The sequence below is a fragment of the Anopheles darlingi genome, chromosome 2, assembly GCF_943734745.1.
Source record: "Anopheles darlingi chromosome 2, idAnoDarlMG_H_01, whole genome shotgun sequence".
In the NCBI taxonomy this organism is placed as follows: domain Eukaryota; kingdom Metazoa; phylum Arthropoda; class Insecta; order Diptera; family Culicidae; genus Anopheles; species Anopheles darlingi.
Genome location: NC_064874.1, coordinates 64,023,557 through 64,043,867, shown reverse-complemented (window position 1 = coordinate 64,043,867; position 20,311 = coordinate 64,023,557). Strand labels below are relative to the sequence as shown.

The window sequence follows — 20,311 nt, the reverse complement described above, 5'->3', positions numbered from 1 at the left end:
GGCTGCTGTTGAGATTTAAACGATCGGCGAAGGAATTCCAGACACTTGAAATTCGACGAAATCTAAACCACCAGTCGATGAAAAAGATCCTGACAAACGATGATAATTGCTTTGTTTACATTCGTGAGCGTTCGTCAAAAGCGACGAAAAGAGTTGTGAATAGAATTTTACACGATTTCCTTCGCTAAAGTGCGTGATACAGTATGTTTTTGATACTGGAAATAATAAGTGATAAAGGTGAAAAGGAGTGGAAGATAGCACCCAAACGATGGGTGTGCACGTCGAAAACCACCCAGCGACCAGTTCTGTTTTGGCCGGATGAATTCAATGTCGAGCGACAAAACCAGCTTGCAATCGAAGGAACGTGTAAGCCACTACAGAGTTGGAGGCGGAAGGAATGTGTTATAAGGCAAGAGTGTCCTACTTACGAGAAGGCAAACGACGAACTGCAGGCTCTCTTAGTACAACATAGCAATCAGATAAAGGAAGAGCCCGAAGATCCCTTAAATATAGAGGATCCTGCCGTTGAATCATCAGAACCACCATGTGCGTCTATATCGGCTCCGAATGATGATGCTTCAACACTAGTAACTCAAATCAAATCAATGCTAGAATCTTTGTTAAAAAAAAATACATGGATCGAAGAACAAAGCGTTAATATAATGATGCAAAATTCTCGTATCGCAAATGAAATGTGTCTTTTGCAAAAGAGGGTTAGAACGATGGAGCAAACTGTAGTCCAAATGGCATCGAAGAAATTTGAACCAATGGAAACCGTAGAACAGCTGAGGCAGCTTAATGAAAAGCTGAACGATGAATCATTTAATGCGGAGTTGGTAAATATAAATGCCACTTTTCATCCCAATGCGATAGAATACAAATCGAATGTCTTTGTTTTAGGTCCAATTCTTGCTTGCTAATGTAGAAGACGATCATATGTTATGGAGGTTGAAAAGCTGTTTGGATTTGCTATGTTCTCTAGAGATGCAAACAAAATTAAGGTGGAGTCGAGGAGCAGGAAGCATCCATAAAACAGCAGTACAGGAACTATCTAATGTTATAAAATTATTCGAAGTAGTAGGACAGACGAAGTCAGAAGATGTGTCTTATACAAAGTTGGTAGATTTTTTTGTATTACATTTAAAAAATTCAAACACGCGCTTTGCTTTCACTCAAAAGCAGAGATTGAAGAGATTAAAAAAAAAATCGAAAAGTATTCTTAGTCCCGATAAGTCTTGTGAAAAACCTGAAGAAACAATTCGCCAGCACAGTTTCGAGGAAAAGTTTTCGTTTCAGCCTATGAAAACTACTTGGCAGCTGCAGGAGTTAGAAAACAAATTAAACGATGAATCATTTCATGCGGAATTGGTAAATATAAATGGGAAACTTCATCCTTATTTTGATGAAATGTATTTGAAATGGTTTTCTTCTATTTATAGGTTCAATGGTTGCTTTCCAATGTTAACGAAGATAATACAATATTGAGGATGGAAAGGTGTGTGAATTTGCTTTGTTCTTTGGAGCTGCAACTAAAAATAAACATGGTCTGGGTGTTAGAGCTAAAAACATTTTTTAATTTGTTAATGGAAGTAGGGAAAACGTCTTCAGAACTTGTAACTTTTAGTTCAGCGGCTGATTTTTTAAAAAAGCATCTAAGTAGTTTAAAACGTAAACGTAGTCTGGAGAAGAAAATGGGAAAGAGAACATTCAAGCCTGTAGAATCTGCGGAGCAGCTGCGGGAATTGGAAATGAAATTGAACGATGAATCGTTTAATGCGGAACTGGTAAGCATAAATATAATGATCGAGTTCGACCTGATAAAACATAATAGGAAATGTCGTTTTTCATTTCTAGCTTGAATGGTTACTGTCTAATGTAAAAGACAAGAATACAAATTGGAGAATTAAAAGCTGTTTGGATTTGCTATGTTCTATAGAGCTACAATCAAAACTAAGATGGAGTCGTATACACGGAAGCATCCTGAAAGAACCCATAAATGAACTACCTAATTTTCTAGATCTATTTAAAGTAGTAGGAAAGACACCGTCGGAAGATGTAACTCATAGCGTTCTGGCTAAATGTTTTAAGAATCATCTGTATAACTCACACTCGCGCTTTCTTCGCAGCCTAAAAGAGGGTCCAAAGCGTGCTTCTAAATGGAGAGTTAGGAAAAAAGGGGAATCGATGAATGGTGTAGATAGCGAAAAGGTGGATTCTTCAAATGCGAAGAAGGAAAGGTGAAAGAAGTTTGATAAGTTATAAATACATGAAAAGCTCTAATAGGATAGTAGCAAATCCTGATGAACGATTTCAACAAATAAAATAAACCTTTGCAATGCTAGTAATTTGTTTTAATTTAACAGTATTACATCTCCCACATGCACATCTATCAGCACATCTCCCACTCTCTAGACAACTGAAGTAGTCGTGGCAGCGTGGCGAACCTTTGCTGAAAGCAAATCTTCTCACATATGCGAAACATAGAAACCGTCAATTACCAGACACACAATCAGCTAAATCGTAAGCAAACCAAAAAATTAATCATTTTAGAATGATGTCCAGAATTCGGGACATTTCTCGGTGGGTTCTTAGGCTGTGCTTTTCTAAACAGTAAATATATCTTGTCACATGCACCAGTGATTCATTTTGTGTAGTGAAGAGGCGATTGCTAGAAATCCCTACTAATTCTTTCAGTGCCGACCACTAATACTGATTTGTAATACTTGATACAATGAAAATCAGTAAATTGTTCAGTTACATTATTGAATATGACAGTAACAGACCCATTCGTTCGGACAGTTGGTGGGATTGATCGCGCGATAATTTATGTTAATGTTGGAATAATGGTCGCAATCGTGACCTCCCTGTTGAACTCGAAAACATTCGTAAACCCGCTGGCTTTCTAGCGTATTCTGCTTCTGCGATAGACCATGCGGACCATAATCCGGCTTCTGCCATGCCATAGACCATGCTATGCGATTCGAGTGTTCAATGAGGAGTGGGCTCTATTGCGAGTCCTTTTGATTCATGATCTTCGATAACGATCGCTTCTGAATCGGTTCTCGAGCTACTGTGCTTCTTGTCCGTGGGTGAAACTTTTGGTGACTCGTCGAAGGATGCTTGATCTTCTTCATCTTCCGAATAGATTTCGTTAAAGCGCACGAACGAACTGGGATTACTTCTCATTCTCATGCTGAATTTCGATCGAAACGAAGCCTGCAATGAGATTTAATATTGTATGAAGCTAGCATAATTCACGACGTCATGGCAATCAGTAGCCAGCATTCGTACGAACCCCCAGACTAGCGTCAGTATTTTCCGCCACATGATATTCACTGAAATCCGGATGGTTGTCCTGCAGCTCGTCCATCATCTCCTCAAGCAAACGAGCGCTGCACAGCGGTGTGTCGACTTCCTCCACAAGGTCCAGCTGTTCGTTCTGCGCTACGTAGCAGCCTCGGTCGCCATCGTACTCGATAATGTTCTGAAACCGATGTCCCCAGAGTATCTCCATTGGTAAGTAGGATGTACGGGCTTGGGTCATCTGGCCCGTCGTCCACGTAGCACCGGTCATTGTGATGACGATTTCAAACTTTCGCTCCAACAGCTCGGCCGCCGATATGTCGTACAGTGGACTGTATCGATCGATCACGTGACACACAGTGATGGGCCAAAGTGCTAAGATATGGCCGTTGTTCTGTAACCGTAAACGAGACTCGCATCTTTCCACCAAGTTTGTACCGGGGTAGCGCCTCGGCTCAAGAATGCTGGCGGTCAGCTTAGTGCCGATAATGTGCTGTTGCTTATGATCACAAACGCGAAACACGAGACACAAGCGTCCATCGCGTTGGCAGATGACGGCACGTTTGCTGAACTTCATCTCAAAACTACGCTTCGGCGTGCGAATCATTTTGGCGTACACGACCCCAACCATGGCACCGCCAATGACGAGCCCGAAAAGAATCTGTGCCAGCAGTAGAAAGAACGCTTCTGGGCATTCCTCTGTTGGCACGATCACACCATACCCAGTAGACACTTGCGTTTCCACACTGAACAAAAGGAATCCGGTAAAGCTTGTAGTTCCTTCTACGCACGGTTTGGTGCCATCACCAAGCCGCTCCCCGGTGCTTGGATCATGGTTGAGATCACCGTGAGCATACGCTATCAGGAACCAAAGTATAGCGAAGAAGATCCAACTACAGCAGAAGCTCAACACAAACAGAAGTAGTGTGTATCGCCATTGTTCGTCCACCTGATGGAATAGAAATTGTTCATTGAATTTATAGTGGGGAATATTAGTATACCTCTATTAGTACGTCAACTAACCAGCGTGGTAGCAATGTCACGCGCGAAACGAATCGAACGTTGTGGTAGATGAGCAAGATGAACATTTCCTTCGCCCTTCTTGTTTATTACGCGCCGTGCCTTAACGGTCCGTGTACCCTGGTGTTGTGGATCACGTCTCAACCGAAGGCTCTGTAAGCTACGGGCACTTCGTATTGTGATAGGGAACGTCCCTGGATCCCTCTCTGTTGAAGACAAGTGTAATAAATGGCTCCAGTGAAATCACTCCTGCAATGAGGCAGACCGTTCAATACCGCTTTCAGTGTTCGCATATGGTGCGTCCGGTGGGTTCGAAGTGCTATTATCATCTTCTGGTGCGCAATTTTTTATATGGAGACGTGGTTCGGGCTCCTGTTCCGATTCAGAACTGCTAACGTCTTCGATCCTATGATGCAAAAGAATTCCTGTACGATGAGTCGTACCCTTCGTGCATGTCGCACGTACTTTAGGCATTACCAGAAACGGTTCCTGTCGAATGCTGGGCGACGTATGTGATAAGGACTGCCTGGTGCGGACCAGGAGTATCGCTCGTTATCGTAATCGACTATTTTGATTGGGCGCGAGAATCGATACTCCATGTCTTCCTGTGCCGTACTGTTGTCTTGTTGCTGCTTTTGATGTCGAAGATGTTGCTGTTCCTGCATTCTTAACCAATTTCTGCGTTGTGAATATGGACTTCCGGATGAAGAGTCCATTTTACTGTTGGTGAACAAAGCAATGATCGATGCCTAAACCTATCAAATGTCGATCGATGGCTAAACTTATTTCGTCTGTTGGAAGTGAAAATCACATCATTCGATACCAAAAGAGAGCTAACGACTGACCGATAGGAAGAGTGCAGGGAAAGGAATCGAAATCGAATACCTTCGTGTCTGAGCGAATTCGGCAGATAACCAACAAGCCACGAATCACGTACAAGTCCGCGCAAACATATAGCCTAGAAGCGCGATAAGATATGATATTTGGCCTTTTCAGTGAATCATTTTCTGTATCTAACCAGATAGTGATCTCAAACACTTGCTTCGTTACGTTGTTTCTCTAGTATGGTGTCTTCAAATGAATGGTGAAGATAGGTTTGATAAGTCCGATATGCGGAAGAGTTTAACTGCCAGATTTATTCAAACTATCGTTTGAACTTACTTTATCAGGTAAAGATGTCAGACTCAACGACTAAAGTGCTCTTCAAAAGTAAAGAGTGTATTTTTGCTTGTACAACAATTAAAATTTGTCGTTTGTTAAGGGTTTCAATGAAAACGTGTACTTTTCGAAAATCTGACATGTTCTGATAAATAAATTCATGATGGTTTCATAATTTTGACCGTATAAATATCATTTGACTGTCTCTTTACAAAAGCATTTACTACCTTTTCCACTTTTGCCGCCAATTTCATTTGTGTTACTACCGGATGTCTACTAAACTCTCGTAGCAACCTTATCGGTTACCCGCTACGCGAATCGGTTGAGAATTGACAGGGCCTACCTCCCATCTCGCTCTGTGACCAATTCTCTCTCTCTCTCACACACACACACGCACTCGCATCTGTAGCGTGTGTTTACGTTTCTGAGCGGTTTGTTATTGTTTCAAGAGGAAGGGCGCCGAAAAGCGTTGTGAATAGAATTTTGCATGATTTCCTTCGCTAAAGTGCGTGATACAGTATGTTTTTGATACTGGAAATAGTAAGTGATAAAGGTGAAAAGGAGTGGAAGATAGCACCCAAACGATGGGTGTGCACGTCGAAAACCACCCAGCGAACAGTTCTGTTTTGGCCGGATGAATTCAGTGTCGAGCGACAAAACCAGCTTGCAATCGAAGGAACGTGTAAGCCACTGCAGAGTTGGAGGCGGAAGGAATGTGTTATAAGGCAAGAGTTTCCTACTTACGAGAAGGCAAACGACGAACTGCAGGCTCTCTTAGTACAACATAGCAATCAGATAAAGGAAGAGCCCGAAGATCCCTTAAATATAGAGGATCCTGCCGTTGAATCATCAGAACCACCATGTGCGTCTATATCGGCTCCGGATGAGGATATTTCAACACTAGTAACTATAAAGTCAATGTTGGAATCATTAATAACCAAAAATGCTCAGATAGAAAAGCAAAACGCTGACGTAGTACAGCAAAATTACCGTATTGAGAATATAATTTCTTTTATGCATAAGAAGGTGGAATCTATAGAACAAAATGTCGTGCAAATGGTGCCATATCAGTTCGATCCTATGCAAACGGTCGAGCAGATCAAGGAGCTCGATAAAAAGTTGAACGACGAATCATTTAATGCGGCATTGGTAAATATAAATGGAACGCAAATGGCTAATTTTGATGTGATGTCAACGATTTTTTAAAAATTTCCAGGTTCAGTGGTTGCTTTCTAATGTTAACGACGCTATTATGCTATGGAGGATTAAAAGCTGCCTGGATTTGCTGTGTTCTCTAGAGCTCCAAACAAAAATAACATGTTCTCATAATAAAAGAAGCTCTCCCAGAAAGGAATGTATACTTGAGCTTCGTAATTTTTTAAATTTGTTCAGAGTAGTAGGAAAAACATCGTCAGAAAATGTAAGTGATAGATACCTAGTTAATTTTTTTACAAATCACCTGAAAAACTCACAACAGCGGTTTCTAACTAGTTTAAATCGAAAACGTGTTCAATCTAAGAGAAAAATAAAAATAAAACAGCAGGCGAGAAAAGATGCGACTAGCCTACAGGAAAAAACATCCTTTGCTGTAAAAGGGAGCTCACAAGAATGTAATGAAGGGAATTTTCGTTTTGATGAGGCGGATATGATAGTTTATGATCCAATAGAATAGTGTAAAATCCTTCGTCGGATATTAAAAATTAACTTGCAAAATAAAATCATGTCGAGAGCGTCAAACATTTAACCTCATCTTTATGAAGGTATATGCTTGAAACTAAGCTAACAGTTTATGATTGCACCAGGGCGTAACTTGTTACCAACCAGCATCGCCACCTATCTTCAGAGGTTTTTTTTTCGATGTTGGGCGGGAAACCTTCATAGGCATCGTTAGGAGGGCGAGAGCTCCTAGCCGGTAGTGTGGGATTTCCAGCCTTTGAGGAGGCCCGACTTTCCCACTAAAACCTACCCTACCCATGCCTTGAGTCCCCTGCGGATCACCTATCCGGTATTACCTTCAAAGGGGAGGCTGGACATGTTTGTCCCACTCGTGCCCATGTGGGTACGTTCGCAAAATCACGCGCTCACTACTTGGCAAGACTACTTGTTTGAGGTTTACTGTCGCCTTGGTTTGCTTGCTTGTTCTTTTTACCATTCTGAGCAAGCGCGTGTCATCGTGGTCTTCGTGAATCTACTGACTGCCTCGAAAGCAGCGGGGGTTTCGCACATATGTGACACGACGTTGTCTGCCGATTCACCCAAAACAATAAGTTTTACTTAATAAAAAAACAGTATTAATATTTTTTTGAAAACTCGACAGGGCTACCTAGCAAATAGTGTACAGATCGATCGGTCCGGTTTTTATGTTACGATTGGCACCGACTTTGAAAACGTGGGTTTGCATTGAAGCGAGCTGCATTGAACATCAATATGTTTGTTGCAGCTTTACTCCGATTGATTCAACTATTCGACATGATGTTCTTGAAGGTGTCATCAATGAAACGTAACATGTGTAAAAATAAAATAATGTATCTTACTCTCGCCTTGATTGGCCGTGAAACAAGGTCTAGATGCTTCCAAATGGTGTGTGCACTTGCTCCTTGCATATTAAATTACATTTTTTTGCAAACTGTTCAAATGAAAAAGTGTACTTTTCGGCAACAGTTGTACATAATTTGCAAAATTCAATTTACAGTGATTTTATAATATTCATCACACATACATCACATCATTTTACTATCTCATCACAAAAGCATTTACTACAGTTTTCACTTTTGCCGCCAATTTCATTTGCGTTACTATCAGATGTCTACTAAACTCTCGTAGCAACCGTATCGGTTACCCGCTACGCGAATCGGTTGGGAATTGACAGGGCCTATCCCATCTCGCTCTGTGACCGATTCTCTCTCTCTCTCACACACGCACTGGCATCTGTAGCGTGTGTTTACGTTTCTGAGCGGTTTGTTATTGTTTCAAGAGGAAGGGCGCCGAAAAGAGTTGTGAATAGAATTTTGCATGATTTCCTTCGCTAAAGTGCGTGATACAGTATGTTTTTGATACTGGAAATAGTAAGTGATAAAGGTGAAAAGGAGTGGAAGATAGCACCCAAACTATGGGTGTGCACGTCGAAAACCACCCAGCGACCAGTTCTGTTTTGGCCGGATGAATTCAATGTCGAGCGACAAAACCAGCTTGCAATCGAAGGAACGTGTAAGCCACTGCAGAGTTGGAGGCGGAAGGAATGTGTTATAAGGCAAGAGTGTCCTACTTACGAGAAGGCAAACGACGAACTGCAGGCTCTCTTAGTACAACATAGCAATCAGATAAAGGAAGAGCCCGAAGATCCCTTAAATATAGAGGATCCTGCCGTTGAATCATCAGAACCACCATGTGCGTCTATATCGGCTCCGGATGAGGATATTTCAACACTAGTAACTATAAAGTCAATGTTGGAATCGTTAATAACCAAAAATGCTCAGATAGAAAAGCAAAACGCAAACATATTGGAACAAAATTCTCGTATAGTGAACGAAATGTCTCTTTTGGAAAAAAGGATTGAAACTATGGAGCAAACTATAAAGGAAATGGCATCGTATCAGTTCGATCCTATGCAAACGGTCGAGCAGCTGGCGGAGGTTGATAAAAAGTTGAACGACGAATCATTTAATGTGGCATTGGTAAGCAAAATAAAATCTTGCAAAAACAAAATTGGTGACATTTTATACGATATGGATCTATCTTAATAGAATTTGGATTATTTGTCTAAATTTTAGGTTCAATGGTTGCTTTTGAAAATAAACAACGATAGTGCGGAATCAAGAATGAAAAGCTGTGTGCATTTGCTATGTTCTCCAAAGTTGCAGTCAGAAGTAAGTTGGAGTAGCATCGTAGGCTTAAGCAATTTTTTAAATATTTTTAAAGTAGTTGGAAAAACGCCATTTGAATATGTAACTCTGAATTCAGTGGATAATTTTTGGAGAAAGCATCTTGCATATTGTAAGAGACGCGCTATTGCTAGTTTAAATCCAACATCTGATCAACAAGCGGGAAGTGATGTAGCTTTCCAGGAAGAAGATTCATCAATTTCGGTTAATAAGAACTCGAAGGAATTCATTGAAGTCAATAGGCGTTTGGAAGAAGCAGACTTAATAATATATGAACCAGATGTAATGATGTCTTTGCCTGATTTGAATAATGAGTTTAAAAAATAAAATAGCACATTTCAATAACAATTTTAAACTTGGTTTTCAATTACTCTGTTACTATATTCACTTATCACAATTTTAGGAGTCTTGCAATGACATCTCGAGAAATAGGAGAATTATTTTCCGGTAGTGTGTTAATTTCATTAATTTACATTTTTGATCAGATACTGCTAGGGTCCCAATAAAGCTTCCTAATATTGAAATAACATTTAAGTTATCATATCAGTGACACTAAGACGTAGACGTTTACGGATTTAGACATCGCAAACGGCGTATCCTTTCTAGAATCTAAAAGTTAAAATTTAGCAAAAACTATCCTTGGAACTTAGTCTATATGATCTAGTTCTTTGATAATGGTTCAGATCAAATGGTGAATCAAAAGAGGATCGATTGCTGATAGCTCCAGTCGAGCTATGGGTAATCGATCGCCAAAGACCGTCAGTGTGAATCGAGTCTACAAGGAGCCAAAAAGCGTATCTAAGAGTGTAACGAATTTAATCATCGTGAGTTTAATTGAAACTTATAGTTTTGAATAAAATTGAATATACTGTACAGAACCAGATAAGTTTGAAATCGTAGGCCATCTATGATTCACAGTTGTAGAAGTTCTTAAAATACTCATTCATTGAACTTTTGCCATTCCGTTGTACACTTAGAACTCAAGAACGGCTGATTGACACGAAATTATGTATACGGAGGTTTTTGGGGCCTGGGAGTGATATAGGCATGGTTAGAACTTCCGCAGCCTTCGGGAAAGGGGTGTTCCTATACAAATCTCTGCCACCTTTCTATAGATGCAACGCCTACTTGGAGCTTGATAGCTTGATAGCTATGGATGCTCGCATAGCAACGCATCGGGAAAAAAGTGCGGTATGATTTGTTCATAACTGCCACGGAAGGAAAACAGAATTTAAAGCATAATAAAAATTTTAAAGATGGTTGGTTTTTAAAGATGGGATGGTTGAAAATATGTTTTATATTATGAGATATGAGATTATATTTTTTTAGGAAATCAATCAACTCAGTATTCATCAATCAATTTTTCCTGGAATTGATGCATCAATTCGACAAGGGTTCTCTCATACATTTTTACGTTTATGATACAACCTTAGTAACCTGGTATCGCAAAATTATTAGGTGAATAGCAATACAATAAATAAATGAAACTAAACCCAAAAAGCAATTTTAAACATACCGGGGTCACTAAAACGGAATCTTTCAAAAGAAAGCAATAATTTTAAAAGAATGCGAAACGTTCGCAATGAAAATGCAGAAGAAAACATAGTCGCTCTTGAAAAGATCGAAGGATGGATCGACTTTCCGTTTTTCAACCACTTGGAATCAGCCCGTGAAACGGCTCTATTTCCCATGCGAAATATTGAACAACAAATATCAAGTAATTGAACATGTTCGAATCATAAGAAAAGATGTATCAAGTGCTAATTTGAGTAGAGCAGCACTTCGATATGATGATTTTCAATGTTTGCATCCTTTCGTTTACATTTTTTTACATTTTTTTATACTTTTGGTGCATTGATATTTTCCGCGAGTCGGTTGGATTGTGCTCACTTAGTGGTATTTGAAATTGAATGAAATAGATTCATTATGGTTTCATCACATATCAATATCGTTTTATTGTCTCGTCACAAAAGCATTTACTACTGTTTTCACTTTTGCCGTCAATTTCATTTGCGTTACTATCAGATGTCTACAAAACTCTCGTAGCAACCGTATCGGTTACCCGCTACGCGAATCGGTTGGGAATTGACAGGGCCTATCCCATCTCGCTCTGTGACCGATTCTCTCTCTCTCACACACGCACTGGCATCTGTAGCGTGTGTTTACGTTTCTGAGCGGTTTGTTATTGTTTCAAGAGGAAGGGCGCCGAAAAGAGTTGTGAATAGAATTTTGCATGATTTCCTTCGCTAAAGTGCGTGATACAGTATGTTTTTGATACTGGAAATAGTAAGTGATAAAGGTGAAAAGGAGTGGAAGATTGCTCCCAAACGATGGGTGTGCACGTCGAAAACCACCCAGCGACCAGTTCTGTTTTGGCCGGATGAATTCAGTGTCGAGCGACAAAACCAGCTTGCAATAGAAGGAACGTGTAAGCCACTGCAGAGTTGGAGGCGGAAGGAATGTGTTATAAGGCAAGAGTTTCCTACTTACGAGAAGGCAAACGACGAACTGCAAGCATTGTTAATACAACAAAGCAATCAGATAAAGGAAGAGCCCGAAGATCCCTTGAATATAGAGGATCCTGCCGTTGAATCATCAGAACCACCATGTGCGTCTATATCGACTCCGGATGAGGATATTTCAACACTAGTAACTATAAAGTCAATGTTGGAATCATTAATAACCAAAAATGCTCAGATAGAAAAACATAACGCTGATATAGTAGAGCACAATACACGTATCGAGAGTATACTCTTTAATTTACAAAAGCGGGTTGATACGGTAGAGAATAACTTTACCAATACTTTAAATGTACTTAGTTTAGATAATTTTTGGCATAAATCTGAAGCAGAAATTCGATTTTCTTTCGAGCGTATGGAAATCACCGAGCAGCTAATCTTACTTGATTTAAGGCTAGAAGATGCCTCATTTAAGTCGAAACTGGTAAGCATAAGACGATCCACTTTGACCTGATAAAATTTAATCGGAAATGTCGTTTTTCATTTCTAGCTTCAATGGTTACTTTCTAAGGTAAATGGTAATAACATAGAATGGAGGATTAAACACTGTTTAGATTTGCTTTGCTCGCGAGAGCTACAAACAAAATTGAAGTGGTTTTGGTTGGTAGACTTACATAATTTTTTGAATTTGTTAAAAGAAGTAGGAGATACGTCTTCAGAATGTGTAACTTTCAGTTCATTAGCCGAGTTTTTCAAGCAGCACCAAAAATATTTAAAACTTAAACCTGAACTGGAAAAGAAAATGGGAAAGAGAACATTCAAGCCTGTAGAAACTGCGGAGCAGCTGCGGGAATTGGAAATGAAATTGAACGATGAATCGTTTAATGCGGAACTGGTAAGCATAAATATAATGATCGACTTCGATCTGATAAAATTTAATAGGAAATGTCGTTTTACATTTTTAGCTTCAATGGTTACTTTCTAATGTAAAAGACAAGAATACAAATTGGAGAATTAAAAGCTGTTTGGATTTGCTATGTTCTATAGAGCTACAATCAAAACTAAGATGGAGTCGTATACACGGAAGCATCATGAAAGAACCCATAAGTGAACTACCTAATTTTCTAACTCTATTCAAAGTAGTAGGAAAGACACCGTCGGAAGATGTAACTCATAGCGTGCTGGCTAAATGTTTTAAGAATCATCTGTATAACTCACACTCGCGCTTTCTTCGCAGCTTAAAAGATTGTCCAAAGCGTGCTTCTAAATGGAGAGTTAAGAAAAGAGGGAAATTGATGAATGGTGTAGATAGCGAAAAGGAGGATTCTTCAAATGCGACGAAGGAAAAGTGAGAGAAGTTTGATAAGTTATAAATACATGAAAAGCTCTAATAGGATAGTACGAAATCCTGATGAATGATTTCAACAAATAAAATAATCCTTTGCAATGCAAGTAATTTGTTTTTATTTAACAGTGTTACCTAGCACATTCCTTAATCAACTGAAGTAGTCATATCGGAATGGCGAGCCTTTGCTCTTAGCAAATCTAGATGATGAGTTCACCGCTTCATAGCAATCCTTGCGGGAATCGACGATGTCTCGGAACTGTTGGCCCCAACAAATCTGAGGCGGTACATACGATGATCCGAAAACCGCCAAAATTAATATGCTCTGTTATCGTGCGCTCCGAAATTGTAATTACAATTTCATGTTATTTTACCTTAGATACTTGGACGATCATATGAAATGAAGTGTTGCGATCGTTACGATTGTACTAACAAAGCTTCTAGATAAAGATATGTCGGTAGTTACATTGATGGTCGATTTATCACTAACTTTTTTATTGTAATATATAATTTCTTCATAATTTTGTGAATGTGACGAAAATCTCACGCATATCATTTTATTGTCTCATCACAAAAGCATTTACTACAGTTTTCACTTTTGCCGCCAATTTCATTTGTGTTACTACCGGATGTCTACTAAACTCTCGTAGCAACCTTATCGGTTACCCGCTACGCGAATCGGTTGAGAATTGACAGGGCCTACCTCCCATCTCGCTCTGTGACCAATTCTCTCTCTCTCTCACACACACACACACACTCGCATCTGTAGCGTGTGTTTACGTTTCTGAGCGGTTTGTTATTGTTTCAAGAGGAAGGGCGCCGAAAAGCGTTGTGAATAGAATTTTGCATGATTTCCTTCGCTAAAGTGCGTGATACAGTATGTTTTTGATACTGGAAATAGTAAGTGATAAAGGCGAAAAGGAGTGGAAGATAGCACCCAAACGATGGGTGTGCACGTCGAAAACCACCCAGCGACAAGTTCTGTTTTGGCCGGATGAATTCAGTGTCGAGCGACAAAACCAGCTTGCAATCGAAGGAACGTGTAAGCCACTGCAGAGTTGGAGGCGGAAGGAATGTGTTATAAGGCAAGAGTTTCCTACTTACGAGAAGGCAAACGACGAACTGCAGGCTCTCTTAGTACAACAAAGCAATCAGATAAATGAAAAAGCCGAACAACTTTTGGATATAGAGGCTCCGGATAAGGATGCTTCAATGCTGGAAAAAATCAAGTTAATGCTGGAATCATTAATTGCCAACAACGCTCGTATCGAGGAACAAAGCGCAAATATATTAGAACAAAATGCTCGTATCGTGAATGATATGGCTCTTTTGCAAAAACGGGTTGAAGCTATAGAAAGTAAATTTGTTAATACTACAACGATTCTGTGTTCCGATACTTCTTGGCATAAACCTGAAGCAGCATTGGACCAGAATTGCCAGTCTCATTATTCCGACCGAAAATTTTCCTTCAAACCACTGGAAACGCTGGAACAGCTTCTTCAATTTGATATGAATTTGAACGATGAATCATTGAAAGCGGAGTTGGTAAATATCAAAACGACGCTTGTGATAAAATTGAAATGATATGCGTTGTTTTTATTTGCAGGTGAAAGGGTTGCTTTCGAAAGTAGACGACGATAATGCAATATGGAGGATGAAAAGCTGCGTGGATTTGCTTTGTTCTCTAGAGCTTCAGTCAAAACTAAAGTGGAGTGGTCTATCTCTCCTACCTAATTTTTTGAGCGTGTTTAAAGAAGTGGGAAAAACGCCGTCAGAAAATGTAACTTCTTGTGCGGTTGCTGATTTTTTTAAGAGCCATCTTAAAAACACAAAACAGCGGTATCTGATTAGCTTATGTCGCAAGCGTGCTTCCTTTAAGAGAAAACCAAGAAAAATGCTGCGACAGGGAAATGATGGTCCCATTCTGCAAGCAGCTAGTTCCAGCTGTATGCTTGTAAACCCAGCAGATCCCCACACTGATAATTCAGACCGAACATTTGCCTTTCAGTCTATGGAAACCCCTGAGCAACTGAAGGAGTTAGAAGTGAAATTAAACGATGAATCATTTAATGCGCAAATGGTAAGAGTAAATATGATGTTTGGCTATAATTTAAACTTAACATATACTGGAAACGGAAATACCTCTTATAACTTTTAGGTACAATGGCTACTTTCCAATGTAAAGGACGATAATACACCATGGAGGATGAAGCGCTGTGTGGACATGCTATGTTCTTTAGAGCTGCAATCAAACATGACGTGGTCCTGTAAACATAAATACACCCCAAAAGAACCTATCGATGACCTACGGAATTTTTTAAATTTGTTCAAAATAGTCGGTAAAACGCCGTCAGAATCTGTAACTGATAGATCACTTGTACATTTTTTTACAAATCATTTCAAAAATTCAAAACAGCGTTTTCTTGTTAGCTTAAATCGAAAACGTGCTCCTAGTTGGAAAAGAGTGAAAATAAAACAGGGACCAAAAGAGGAAGTGGCCAATGAGCAGGCGGTTTATTCGTTTGCAGTAAATGAGAGCTCACAGGATTTTAATGATGAAAACACATATTTGGAAGAAGATATAATAGTGTATGATCCAATAGACTAGTATGAAATTATTTGCTTGAGGTGAAAAAAAAATTAAAAAATTAATTAATAATTTGTAATATCGTATTGATTTTATTTAACCTAGCACATCTCCCACTCTTATCAACTGAAGTAGTCGCGGCAGCGTGGCGAATCTTTGCCCTCAGCAAATCTAGATGTCGAGCACTGCAACCCTTTGCAATTTCTTTGTTTCAATTTCTTCCAGTTCGTGCATTCGCTCGTTTACCGCTACATAGCAGTCCTTGCGGGAATCGTATTCGATGATGCCTAGGAATCGGTGGCTCCAACAAATCTGAGGCGGTACATACGATGATCCGAATACCGCCCGAATTAATCTGCTCTGTTATCGTCCCCTCCGAAATTGTAATTACAATTTCATGTTATTTTACCTTAGATACTTGGACGATCATATGAAATGAAGTGTTGCGATCGTTACGATTGTACTAATAAAGCTTCTAGATAAAGATATGTCGGTAGTTACATTGATGGTCGATTTATCACTAACTTTTTTATTGTAATATATAATTTCTTCATAATTTTGTGAATGTGACGAAAATCTCACGCATATCATTTTATTGTCTCATCGCAAAAGCATTTACTACAGTTTTCACTTTTGCCGCCAATTTCATTTGCGTTACTATCAGATGTCTACTAAACTCTCGTAGCAACCTTATCGGTTACCCGCTACGCGAATCGGTTGAGAATTGACAGGGCCTACCTCCCATCTCGCTCTGTGACCAATTCTCTCTCTCTCTCACACACACACACACACACACACTCGCATCTGTAGCGTGTGTTTACGTTTCTGAGCGGTTTGTTATTGTTTCAAGAGGAAGGGCGCCGAAAAGCGTTGTGAATAGAATTTTGCATGATTTCCTTCGCTAAAGTGCGTGATACAGTATGTTTTTGATACTGGAAATAGTAAGTGATAAAGGCGAAAAGGAGTGGAAGATAGCACCTAAACGATGGGTGTGCACGTCGAAAACCACCCAGCGACCAGTTCTGTTTTGGCCGGATGAATTCAGTGTCGAGCGACAAAACCAGCTTGCAATCGAAGGAACGTGTAAGCCACTACAGAGTTGGAGGCGGAAGGAATGTGTTATAAGGCAAGAGTTTCCTACTTACGAGAAGGCAAACGACGAACTGCAAGCACTGTTAATACAACAATGCAATCAGATAAAGGTAGAGCCCGAAGATCCCATGAATATAGAGGATCCTGCCGTTGAATCATTAGAACCACCATGTGTCTCTATATCGGCTCCGGATGAGGATATTTCAACGCTAGTAACTATAAAGTCAATGTTGGAATCGTTAATTACCAAAAATGCTCTGATAGAGAAGCAAAATGTTGACGTGGTACAGCAAAATTACCGTATCGAGAGTATACTTTTCAATTTGCAAAAGGGGGTTCAAGCAGTAGAGAGTAAATTTACTGCAAGTGTTCTTATTCCCGATAATTCTTGCACTACACCTGAAGAAACAATTCGCCAGCAAAGTTCCGAAGAAAAGTTTTCGCTTGAGCCTATGGAAACCGCTTGGCAACTACAGGAGTTAGAAAACAAATTAAACGATGAATCATTTCATGCGGAATTGGTAAATATAAATGGGAAACTTCATCCTTATTTTGATGAAATATATTTGAAATGGTTTTCTTCTATTTATAGGTTCAATGGTTGCTTTCTAATGTTAACGACGATAACACAACATTGAGGATGGAAAGGTGTATGGATTTGCTTTGTTCTTTAAAGCTGCAACTAAAAATAAATTGGGTTTGGGTGGTAGAGCTAAAAAATGTTTTCACGCTGTTAATGGAAGTAGGGGAAACGTCTTTAGAACTTGTAACTTTTAGTTCAGCGGCTGATTTTTTAAAAAAGTATCTAAGCAAACATAGTCTGGAGAAAAAAAGGGGAAAGAGTATATTCAAACATATAGAATCTGCGGAGCAGCTGCGGGAATTGGAAATGAAATTGAACGATGAATCGTTTAATGCGGAACTGGTAAGCATAAATACAATGATCGAATTTGACCTGATAAAACATAATAGGAAATGTCGTTTTTCATTTCTAGCTTGAATGGTTACTTTGTAATGTAAAAGACAAGAATACAAATTGGAGAATTAAAAGCTGTTTGGATTTGCTATGTTCTATAGAGCTACAATCAAAACTAAGATGGAGTCGTATACACGGAAGCATCCTGAAAGAACCCATAAATGAACTACCTAATTTTCTAGATCTATTTAAAGTAGTAGGAAAGACACCGTCGGAAGATGTAACTCATAGCGTTCTGGCTAAATGTTTTAAGAGTCATCTGCATAACTCACACTCGCGCTTTCTTCGCAGCTTAAAAGATTGTCCAAAGCGTGCTTCTAAATGGAGAGTTAGAAAAAGAGGGAAATCGATAAATGGTGTAGTTAGCGAAAACGTGGATTCTTCAAATGCGACGAAGGAAAAGTGAGAGATGTTTGATAAGTTATAAATACATGAAAAGCTCTAATAGGATAGTACGAAATCCTGATGAATCATTTGAAGAAATAAAATAAACCTTTGCAATGCAAGAGATTTGATTTTATTTAACAGTATTACCTAGCACATTCCCTAATCAACTGAAGTAGTCATTTCGGAGTGGCGAACCTTTGCCCTTAGCAAATCTAGATGACGAGCACTGCAAAGAGGTGTTTCAATTTCTTCCAGTTCGTGCATTCGCTCGTTCACCGCTACATAGCAGTCTTTGCGGGAATCGTATTCGACGATGTCCCGGAACCGGTGGCCCCAACAAATCTCAGACGGTACGTACGATGTGCGGGCCTGATTAATCTGTCCCGTTGTCATCGTGCCCCCGGTAATGGTGATTACAATTTCAAGTTTTTGTGACATTAGATCCTTGGCCGATACATCGTAAAGCGGACTGTTGCGATCGATCACGTGGCACACAGTCACGGGCCATAGCAACACAAGTCTGCCTTCGTTCTCCAGCTGCAGATACGTTTCCTGCTTCTCGATCGTTTCGCCCTCTTTCGTACGATACGGTTGAAGCAAAACAGCCGTTACTTTCGTTTCGATAGCGTGTTGCCACTTGCGGTCACAGATGCGAAATACGAAGCATAATCGTCCATCGCGCATGCATATGACGGCCCGTTTGCTGAATTTCATTTCGGAGATCTTCTGCGGTGGGCGTACCATTTTTGCATACACAACGCCTAGTATAGCACCGTCAATGAGTAGACCCACAATCAGCTGAATGGTAAGCAGACCAAACGATTCCGGGCACTCTTCGGTGGGTACCTTCGCTCCATAGCCGGTAGAGATTTGCGTTTCCATGCTGAACAGCAGAAATCCAACAAATGTGGTAGCACCATCCACACAGGGCTGCCCACCATCACCCAGTCGTGCCCCAGTCGTCTGGTCAAGTATTAAATCGCCGTGTGCGTACGACAAAATGTACCAAAGCCCAGCAAACAGAGCCCAACTGCCAACGTAACTACCAACAAACACTAGCAACAGGTAACGCCATCGTTCTTCTACCTACAATGGAAGCAAAATTGCAAAATGTAGCAACGTGAAGTGAACTACCACCAGAGACTCACTGAGCCAAGATACCAACATACCAAGGTAGTCACGAGATCCTTTACAAAACGGATCGAACGTTGCGGCAAGTTGGAAACTCGCACATTGCGCTCACCGATTTTCTTCACCACACGTGATTCCATTTCAAAGAGATTGCATCCTTCGTCCGCCCGAAGCGCTTCATTGGTCGGAGTTCTCAGACTCATCTTCGTAACAGTGTACTTCAAACAGATATGAATACTACTGGGTTTGGGATCTCTTGTCCGACCCGCATCTGGATAGGTTTGATAAGATATAAAGATGCTGAAGCGCGGATACCACCGTTGATCGCGATGATCGCACTAACATCGGCTCACGTCGTTGGCCTTGGTTTTAGTAAGATGGAGATAAGAAATGTAGTGCCGCCGTGACCAGCTGAGCAGTACTCGTAGGATGGGGGAGAATTAAGCTAAACGGAAGTCTAGATTACGGTGGCAGAATTCCGCGTAGGAAGTGAAGAGAGGCGGTGCTAGCAGAATCAGCAGGAGAATGAGTCTACCGTCACTCCCACTGTTGTAACTGTAAATTGGTTCTTGGACAAGGTCACATCAATTTGGAGATTATTATTGGACCTGTAAAAAAGGTTCCTGTATTGGCAAAGAGCATTTACCCGAGCACATCCACAGTTAGCGAGTATTCGATCAAAAGCGTACATCTCGTGTTCTCGATTAATGTGGTAATTAATCTTTGACAAGGATACGATTTGGAATATCTAATTGTAAGAGCTAAAACTAAGATTGAACAAATCTACTACTGCTGCTCGGCTACCCATCGTCGGTCGTTAAAATTTCAAAACTGCTATGCGCTCGAACACTGATAGAAAACTACAAGAATTTATTTTTTACAGAGCCGCAACCTTTATCAAAATTTCCAACGACGATTTTGTGTGGCGTAGGGGTTGATGATTATCCCGATTACTTGTCGGTAGACAGCTGT

The 20,311-nt window shown here is 40.1% G+C and overlaps 5 protein-coding genes across 15 annotated transcripts; 3 read left to right on the top strand and 2 right to left on the bottom strand.

The window, feature by feature from the left end:
- Positions 1-151: 151 nt before the first annotated feature.
- Positions 152-18,355, top strand: LOC125951755 (uncharacterized). 10 transcript variants are annotated; one of them, XM_049680768.1, is made up of 4 exons: positions 152-836; positions 901-1,368; positions 17,438-17,770; positions 17,841-18,355. In XM_049680768.1, exons 1-4 carry the CDS (start codon positions 204-206, stop codon positions 18,225-18,227), a joined length of 1,821 nt encoding a protein of 606 aa, XP_049536725.1. In that variant the 5' UTR covers positions 152-203; the 3' UTR covers positions 18,228-18,355. The 10 variants fall into 10 exon arrangements, with proteins under 10 accessions (XP_049536725.1, XP_049536723.1, XP_049536722.1 ...); XM_049680766.1 differs by lacking the exon at positions 17,438-17,770 and adding an exon at positions 1,440-1,784; XM_049680765.1 differs by lacking the exons at positions 17,438-17,770; positions 17,841-18,355 and adding exons at positions 1,440-1,784; positions 12,787-13,242.
- Positions 3,078-4,988, bottom strand: LOC125951759 (ATP-sensitive inward rectifier potassium channel 8-like). Of its 2 annotated transcripts, XM_049680779.1 has the most exons (3): positions 4,801-4,988; positions 3,388-4,208; positions 3,078-3,216 (listed from the first exon to the last, which is right to left on the bottom strand). In XM_049680779.1, exons 1-3 carry the CDS (start codon positions 4,986-4,988, stop codon positions 3,176-3,178), a joined length of 1,050 nt encoding a protein of 349 aa, XP_049536736.1. In that variant the 3' UTR covers positions 3,078-3,175. The 2 variants fall into 2 exon arrangements, 1 of the variants encoding a protein (XP_049536736.1); XR_007468795.1 differs by lacking the exons at positions 3,078-3,216; positions 3,388-4,208 and adding an exon at positions 4,629-4,729 and having other exon boundaries at positions 4,801-4,887.
- LOC125951757 (uncharacterized) lies at positions 5,859-7,290 on the top strand. Its single transcript, XM_049680777.1, has 2 exons — positions 5,859-6,630; positions 6,698-7,290. The coding sequence occupies exons 1-2, from the start codon at positions 6,001-6,003 to the stop codon at positions 7,151-7,153; spliced, it is 1,086 nt and encodes a 361-aa protein (XP_049536734.1). The 5' UTR covers positions 5,859-6,000; the 3' UTR covers positions 7,154-7,290.
- Positions 8,445-10,448, top strand: LOC125951758 (uncharacterized). Its single transcript, XM_049680778.1, has 2 exons — positions 8,445-9,155; positions 9,252-10,448. The coding sequence occupies exons 1-2, from the start codon at positions 8,526-8,528 to the stop codon at positions 9,687-9,689; spliced, it is 1,068 nt and encodes a 355-aa protein (XP_049536735.1). The 5' UTR covers positions 8,445-8,525; the 3' UTR covers positions 9,690-10,448.
- On the bottom strand, positions 18,255-20,296 carry LOC125951756 (inward rectifier potassium channel 4-like). The gene is made up of 2 exons (XM_049680776.1): positions 19,378-20,296; positions 18,255-19,294 (listed from the first exon to the last, which is right to left on the bottom strand). Exons 1-2 carry the CDS (start codon positions 19,540-19,542, stop codon positions 18,368-18,370), a joined length of 1,092 nt encoding a protein of 363 aa, XP_049536733.1. The 5' UTR covers positions 19,543-20,296; the 3' UTR covers positions 18,255-18,367.
- Positions 20,297-20,311: the final 15 nt, after the last annotated feature.

Excerpts from the sequence above, each read along its gene's own strand:
- LOC125951755 (XM_049680766.1), top strand. The coding sequence starts at position 204 with ATGTTTTTGATACTGGAAATAATAAGTGATAAAGGTGAAAAGGAGTGG. Across the intron at positions 1,369-1,439 it reads AATCATTTCATGCGGAATTG|GTTCAATGGTTGCTTTCCAA; the intron begins GTAAATATAAAT and ends TTCTATTTATAG. Across the intron at positions 1,785-17,840 it reads AATCGTTTAATGCGGAACTG|CTTGAATGGTTACTTTGTAA; the intron begins GTAAGCATAAAT and ends TTTCATTTCTAG.
- LOC125951759 (XM_049680779.1), bottom strand. The coding sequence starts at position 4,988 with ATGCAGGAACAGCAACATCTTCGACATCAAAAGCAGCAACAAGACAAC. Across the intron at positions 4,209-4,800 it reads TTCGACAGGAACCGTTTCTG|CTTCTGCTGTAGTTGGATCT; the intron begins GTAATGCCTAAA and ends GTTTGTGTTGAG. Across the intron at positions 3,217-3,387 it reads CACACCGCTGTGCAGCGCTC|GCTTCGTTTCGATCGAAATT; the intron begins GTTTGCTTGAGG and ends ATCTCATTGCAG.
- LOC125951757 (XM_049680777.1), top strand. The coding sequence starts at position 6,001 with ATGTTTTTGATACTGGAAATAGTAAGTGATAAAGGTGAAAAGGAGTGG. Across the intron at positions 6,631-6,697 it reads AATCATTTAATGCGGCATTG|GTTCAGTGGTTGCTTTCTAA; the intron begins GTAAATATAAAT and ends AAAAATTTCCAG.
- LOC125951758 (XM_049680778.1), top strand. The coding sequence starts at position 8,526 with ATGTTTTTGATACTGGAAATAGTAAGTGATAAAGGTGAAAAGGAGTGG. Across the intron at positions 9,156-9,251 it reads AATCATTTAATGTGGCATTG|GTTCAATGGTTGCTTTTGAA; the intron begins GTAAGCAAAATA and ends TCTAAATTTTAG.
- LOC125951756 (XM_049680776.1), bottom strand. The coding sequence starts at position 19,542 with ATGAGTCTGAGAACTCCGACCAATGAAGCGCTTCGGGCGGACGAAGGA. Across the intron at positions 19,295-19,377 it reads AGGATCTCGTGACTACCTTG|GTAGAAGAACGATGGCGTTA; the intron begins GTATGTTGGTAT and ends CTTCCATTGTAG.